Source organism: Cebus imitator, unplaced genomic scaffold (genome assembly GCF_001604975.1).
Source record: "Cebus imitator isolate Cc_AM_T3 unplaced genomic scaffold, Cebus_imitator-1.0 Scaffold238, whole genome shotgun sequence".
Taxonomy (NCBI): domain Eukaryota; kingdom Metazoa; phylum Chordata; class Mammalia; order Primates; family Cebidae; genus Cebus; species Cebus imitator.
In genome coordinates this window covers 1,891,472-1,898,971 of record NW_016107553.1, presented here as the reverse complement: position 1 = coordinate 1,898,971, position 7,500 = coordinate 1,891,472, and the positions used below count along the sequence as shown (strand labels likewise).

Here is a 7,500-nt window from a genome sequence, read left to right as displayed (position 1 = left end):
ATGTTCCCACAACTGCTAGACAATAGGTCATTTATTTAAGAGCCATACTTTCAGCTATCCTAAGTTATATCCACGTATGGCCTGAAAGCAAGGCTAAAGGGGGTATCTTTCACTTCAATATTTCTCTCTTTTTTCCTGAGACAGAGTCTTGCTCTGTCACCAGGCTGGAATGCAGTGGCATGATCTCAATACACTGCAACCTCCACCTCCCCAGTTCAAGTGATTCTTGTGCCTCAGCCTCCCAAGTAGCTGCGACTACAGGCATGCAACACCACACAAGGCTAATTAATTTTTGTATTTTTAGTAGAGATGGGGTTTCACCATGTTGGCCAGGCTGGACTTGAACTCCTGGCCTGAAGTGATCCACCCACCTCAGCCTCCCAAAGTTATGGGATTACAGGTGCGAGCCGCCACCCCTGGCCTCACTTCAGTACATCTTTTTTTTTTTTTTCCCCCAGACAGAGTGCCACTTTGTTGCCCAGGCTGGAGTGAGGCAGCACGACCTCTGCTCACTGCATCCTCTGCCTCCCAGGTTCAAGCAATTCTCGTGCCTCAGCCTCCTGAGTAGCTGGGATTACAGGTGTGTACCACCAAACCCAGCTAATTTCTGCATTTTATTAGAGACCAGGTTTCACCATGTTGCTCAGGCTGGTCTCAAACTCCTGATCTCAGACAATCCACCCACTTAGGCCTCCTCCTAAAGTGCCAGGATTACAAGCGTAAGCCACCACACATGGCCTTCAGTACTTCTTAAGACCTGGCCCACACCTCTCCCAGATGACCAGGTGAACTTTTAAGTGAACCAGTAGTTCAAGCACAAGGTTAAAAACAAAGTTGAGATTTAGGTTGGGACTCATACAACCTGCAGGCTGGATCTGTTCCCTGTCTTAGTTCCAAAAGCTAGTGGGACAGAAAACAGGCCATTGATTGTTGAACCTAATTTATAAGGCTTTTCATTTTTTAAAAAAAGAGAAAAGCAACCAGCCTGGGCAACAGATCAAGACCCTACCTACATTAAAAAAAAAAAAGCAACCAATTGCCAATAATTCTGAATTTCTGGATTCAGTAATTTGATCTCTAGCTGGTGTTGCACAGCCTTCCAAATTTTACAGTTCTATCTCAGTTCCTGCATTTGTGTCTTTTGGCACTGGAGACATTGGCCCAATTTCTTAAGCAGTATCTTTGGTTCCCAGAATGGCTGAAGAATAAGGACTAGAAAACATTTAGTAAGTAATTTGACTACTGAGCTCCCAGACAGATGTGTTCTTAAATTCCTGGCCAGGCGCGATGGCTCACGCCTGTAATCCCAGCACTTTGGGAAGCTGAGGTGGGCAGATCACAAGGTCAAGAGATCAAGACCATCCAGGCCAACATGGAGAAACCCTGTCTCTACTAAAAATACAAAAATTAGCTGGGCGTGGTGGCACATGCCTATAATACCAGCTACTCGAAAGGCTGAGGCAGGAGAATTGCTTGAATCCGGGAGGCGGAGGTTACAATGAGCCGAGATCGCACCACTATACTCCAGCCTAGTGACAGAGAAAGGCTACATCTCAATAAACAAAACGAACAAACAACAACAAAAAATTCCCATTCAGGGCAGGTTTGTTATGGTCAGAGTCTGGTGAATGGGGGTTCTTTCTTGTTTTAGGACTATTTCGGACCCAGCACTAATTCATGGAAGATCAGCTTTCCTCACAGTTTAGAGAGATGGACATTTTCACACACTAGAGAGCTTCAGTGATCTCCTTCTGTATCATGAATATGTCAGAGATCTGTGAAGTATCAGTGATGATTTTCTTTCTTAAACTAATTCCTTTTTTTAGTATGTCATTACACAGGTACATTTTTTAAATGTCCATTATTCAAGTTTAACTAGAATCTAGTCAGAGTAAGGTTTTCTGGTATTTTCCCAGGAATAAGGGACCCAATCTCAAAGGCACATAGCCAATGAGAACCAAAAGAGAAAAAGAAAAAAGTACTCAATAAGTAGTTAAGATTCACAAGCAAAATCTTGACTACTGATGAATGGGACAAAATATTGTCTTAACATACCTGTACTGAAAATCCTAATTCCCCTATGTTGACAAAAAGAACAGTGATATAACGTGAGGCATAAAACATAGCACCTCCTGAAGTGGAAGATGGTATGAATCCTAGAGCCTGCTCTCAGCCTGTGTTCACAGCAAAATTGAAGGCTCTCTGGAGCCCATGCATTGGTCTTTCATGCTCCCTACTTCCATCTCTTCTTGCTTTTCTGGTGCCTGTGCCTATATACCCTGCACTTCAGTTATCTTTGATGGCATGAGGCACAACCCTGGTGGTTTGACAGACACATGAAAAGGTGGCTAGAGTACCATGTCTTCATGCAAAAGACTAAACTCCAGCTCCCTATCTACTTGTTGATTTATCTTAGGATGGTACAGACAACACTAGGTCATCAGTCTTCCACACTCTGGGGCCTCAGTTGGTGGATCTAGGGAGCTATGTTCTCGTGATTCCTCACATATTAGGCTTATTCATAGATGTGTTAACCCTACCTTGATGACTTCATCTGGTATAGCTTCTTGTTTGTACTGGGTTCCATACCACTCTTCTGTGCGATCAGTTTTTCCTTCAAAAGATTTAGAAACTATTGCAACCCTAGAGATAGAAAAAATGAACAAAAAACCCTGTAAACTTATATTGTATATATAAATTTATAGAACCTGACTCGTGACAATATAAATAATATCCAAGAATGTGCTGGGCCTCTTAAGACCCAGCAAATCCTATAAGGCTTTAGTTCAAACAAGCAATATATGAATAAAGGTTTCTGATCATAGTCCCTGTTATCCTTTATAGTCCATTATTTCTAGTGTGAAAAAGTGCTAACAGCAGAGTTTCCTCTAGGTATGCCACTGACTAAAATTTAAAAAGAAGAGTAGCTAGGGGAAAAAAATGTAACAAGGTCAGTTAAAAAATAGTCCTTAAAAAAAGCAAAGAAGTTAAGGATGTGGTGGCTCACATCTGAAATCCCAGCACTTTAGGATGTTGAGGCAGGAAGACTGCTTGAGCCCAGGAGTACAAGAGCAACCTGGACAAAATAACGGGACCCATCTCTACAAAAATAACTTAATAATTGACAGCAGGGATGTGCTTGCACGAGGAGAGACCACTTGACGACGCAGTGAGAAAGTGGCCGTCTGCAGGGCAAGGAGACAGGCATTGGATCAAACCCACCTGACTGATGTCTTGTCTTTGGACTTCTCACCTCTGAAATTGTGAGAAAATAAATTTCTGTTGTTTAAGTAAAAAAAAAAACTTAACCAGGTGGGGTGGCAAGCACCTATAGTCCCAGCTACTTGGGAAGCTGAGGTGGGAGGATTGCTTGAGCCCAGGAATTTGAGGCTGCAGTGGGCTAGCATCACACCACTGCACTCTAGCCTGGGTGACAAATCAAAACCCTATCTCTTACAAAAAAAAAAAAAGGCAAAAAAAATACTCCTCCCTAGGAATATCTCAGGTGCAGAATTAACAGGAATGACTAAGAAAACTTCCTGGCTCATCCAGAGATTTTAAAAACGTGACACACATACTCAAGAAACTTTTATTTTTACTTGCTACATTTGTGCTCTATGTTTTTTTCCTGCCAGACACTAACATCAAATATATCTACTACAAATATACACAGGACTTCCTGCTGCTAGGGGAGAAAGGGACACGACCAAAAAATGTCTACCTCTGGTTTATTAAGAGCTTTTTTTTTGTTGGGGGAGGGGGGTGCCAGAGCCTTGCTCTGTTACCAAGGCTCAAGTGCAATGGCACCATATCGGCTCACTATAACCTCCACCTCCTGGGTTCAAGCAATTCTCCTGCCTCAGCTTCCCAAGTACAGGGGATTACAGGCGCTGCCACCACATCCAGCTAATTTTTGTATTTTTTGTAGAGATGGGGTTTCCCCATGTTGGCCAGGCTGGTACTGAACTCCTGACCTCAGGCGATCTGTCCACCTCAGCCTCCCAAAGTGCTGGAATTATAGGCATGAGCCACCGCACACAGCCTAAAAGCTTTTTTGGACAGGACAGTAGAAAGAGCCCAGAAGAGAAGTCAGATGGAAGAAAATGTTCAAAGAAGGAAGGTAGAGGTAAAATGATGTCAAAAGGTAAGTGAACAAAGATGACAAGACTAGAGGAAAAAAAGTTCTGAACCAATGAAACGCTAAGCCATCCCTGTGCAGCAGTATCAGGGACTTTCTGGGTCTACTGCCTTTTAATCACTGAAGATGGAATCATTACACCCCCACCAGTGAACTTAACCAGAGGCTGGGACCAATCCTATTTTGAATCTTGTGGATCAAGGAATTCTAGCCAATTAGCTTGGGCAACCTGGCATAAAATCAGTCCTGCTATTGGTTCTACTTCTCTCTTAAGTCCCAGTTCCCAATTCAAATAACTAGGTCCATACCTGTTCTTGCTTGTTCTGACCTATACTCCCAGAGGTTTGGTTCTAGCCTCTGAATGTTGGCCTCATAGCTAAAAGCCTAGTACTTGCAATCAAAACTCCCCTCTGATGATACTCATCCATTTTCAGAATCCCAATCTCTGTTCCAAATATCTGTCCCTTGTTGGACCTACCCAGCTTCAACAACTAGTAGTCTGAACTACCGTCTATTTTTTATTCATTCTAGACAAAATACCCTACCTGGATGATTGGACTTGGTCTTGTTATCTGCTTTGGAGTAGATATCCTAAAGCAAGTTGACTTACCTATCTGTCAGTATGACTGACTAGGCTTCCAGCTGTAGGTGTCCCTGATCTGGCCTATTTGCCACTAACCACTACCAGTTCTAGAAAACATGCTAAACAAGAAATATGTTCTGCAGAAATATACAGGGGAATCATAGGGTTTGGCAGATGAAAGAGTTCTATTATTACATCCAGATGGAAGTGATGCATGTTGGTAGTTTAAGAATCCCTTTTGAGGTGTATGTGTATAGGGTTAACAAAAATCATACAGCTACATGAAGGGTGTATGGTGTCTCTTAAGGACATTCAATACATGATAGAGCCTATGAAGACTAAGGACAAGGAACTCAGGCTTCCACTTTTGTTGTTGTCTCAGACAATGAATGAATTGATTCTCAAGGAGACTTCTAAAAAATAAATATATGTAGAAGAATCTGGTAGATGGTATTCTCATCTACTCTTCTATGAAACGTTTGACTTCTTTCTCTTTTTTTTTTTTTTTTTTTTTTAGAGACATGGTCTCACTTTGACACCCAGGCTGGAGTGGAGTGGACTTGCGCTCTGAAACAAGAAAACCTTAAACTCAGTTCTGAGAGAGAAAGTAAAGAAGCTGCCAAGCCCGATGCTCTGGAGGATGACTATCTGACACAGAAAGCAGAAACTGAAGGCTGTGCAATAGTACTCAGGTTAAAAAAAGGAAAGAAAAAGGCAGACTTGTCAAGTACAGTCCTTAGGGATTTGGATAACTGTATACCAAAGTGAGTGCATGGGTAACATTTAAAATGTTATTATAAGGAAATAGACAAGCACAGTTTCTCAGACTAGGCACAGATCAAATATCAGACTAACAAAATGAGTTATCTTTGCAGACGAAGAGTTAGTATATCATTAAGAAATTCAAGATTGAAATACACAATGAAAGGTTATGTATTAGGTAATAAAGATAGAGAAGAAAGTAACAGTAGAGACACAGTATACACCCATCAAACCCATATAGATATCTATGAACCAGAGTGTGAAAGTACAGGGAAGAGCACTTGAATTAGGAGCAAAAGTCACAATAATTTAAGTAAGTACAGATACCTATGGTATATATAACTGCAGACAGTTCAGAAAAACTAGCACAAATGTTGTAGCATTTTGGACCATCTGCTGAAAATCTAATTATACTAAAAAATAGTGGTTTTTTTTTTGTTTTAAAGACAGGATCTCACTCTGCTATTAGGCTAGAGTACAGTGGTGTGATCATAGCTTACTGCAGCCTTGAACTCCTGGGCTCAAGTGATCCTCCTGCCTCAGCCTCTCAAATAGCTGGGACTACAGGCACATACCACCATACTCAGCTAATTTTTTTTTTTTTTTTTTTGGGTAGAGACAAAGCCTCACCATGTTGTCCAGGCTGGTCTCAAACTCCTGGGCTCAAAAAATCCTCCTGCCTTGGCCTCCCGCAGTGCTGGGATTACAGGCATGAGCCATCATGCCCAGCCCAGTTTTTTCTTTTTAATGTGGCTAGAGGGTGGGGAAAGAAAAGACTGCCAATATAGTTATGATGTTATCCTTAGAAATGAGAGAAGAGGCCAGGCGGGAGCAGTGGAAGGAATGCAGCTGGATGGAACCCAACTGGAAACAAAAGGTCTCCTGACTACAGACATTAAAAGGCAATATGGTTCCCAAGGAATAAATTCTCCTGAGATTTTTACAAATAACTGACACAGAATAGGGAAAAGATATCCAAAGAATGAGAGGAGGCTTCATAGGTATTTGTCATGTATTCAAACAGAAATAGTGGAAAGGGCACAGACCTGGAAATAAGAAACTTGGATTCTGGCAGATACTCTGAATCACTTTCTTTGAAATCTTACTAAAATCTCAGATCTAAGTTAGGCATAAGCCATTTAGCCTCTCTAAACTTCAATTTCATTAATTTTTAATTTTTCTTTTCTTTTTTTTTTTTTTTGAGACAGAGTCTTGCTCTGTCGCTCAGGCTGGAGTGCAGTGGCTTGATCTTGGCTCACTGCAACCTCCGCCTCCTGGGTTCAAGTGATTCTCCTACCTCAGCTTCCCCAATAACTGGGATTACAGGTACATGCCACCATGCCCGGCTAATTTTTGTATTTTTAGTAGATATGGGTTTCACTGTGTTGGCCAGTCTGGTCTCAAACTCATGACTGTGTGATCCGCCTGCCTCGACCTCTCAAAGTGCTGGGATTATAGGCATGAGCCACCACTCCCAGCCTTTTGGGTGTTTTTGTTTGTTTGTTTTCTTTTAGACACAGTCTCACTCTGTTGCCCAGGCTGGAGCGCCACTGCACGATCTTGGCTCACTGCAGGCTCCGCCTCCTGGGTTCAAGTGACTCTCCTGCCTCAGCCTCCTGAGTAGCTGAGACTACAGGTGAGCACCACCACACCTGGTTAATTCTTTGTATTTTTAGTAGAGACTCGGTTTCATAATGTTGGCCAGGCTGGTCTCAAACTCCCAACCTCAACTGATCACCTACCTTGGCCTCCCAAAGTGCTGGGATTACAGGCGTGAGCCACTGCACCTGGCCTCATAAATTTTTAAATAGGGATTCAAATTAGATGAACTCCAGCCTTCCACTAGTAAAATTCTGCACTATCATGATATTAAATTAGGTTTTTAAAGGACAGACAGAGAAGGAAGGTACAAAAAAAAATTTACTGATGAGACTCAATATCAAATTTAAATAGTGACAGGAAGGCTAAAGTGCTAAAGGAATTGAGGCTCATGAAAAATGCTAAAAACCATTTTTTT

The 7,500-nt window shown here is 41.9% G+C and overlaps 1 protein-coding gene across 4 annotated transcripts in view; it reads right to left on the bottom strand.

Annotated features, from left to right (window-relative positions):
• The window catches only part of IDE (insulin degrading enzyme), a 127,086-nt gene that overhangs the window by 33,719 nt on the left and 85,867 nt on the right, over window positions 1–7,500 (bottom strand). For all 4 annotated transcript variants that reach the window (XM_017498187.2, XM_017498188.2, XM_037727732.1 and 1 more), the window contains one exon: window positions 2,541–2,643. In XM_017498187.2, coding sequence (XP_017353676.1) covers window positions 2,541–2,643 — 103 coding nt within the window. The remainder of the gene's footprint in view (window positions 1–2,540; window positions 2,644–7,500) is intronic.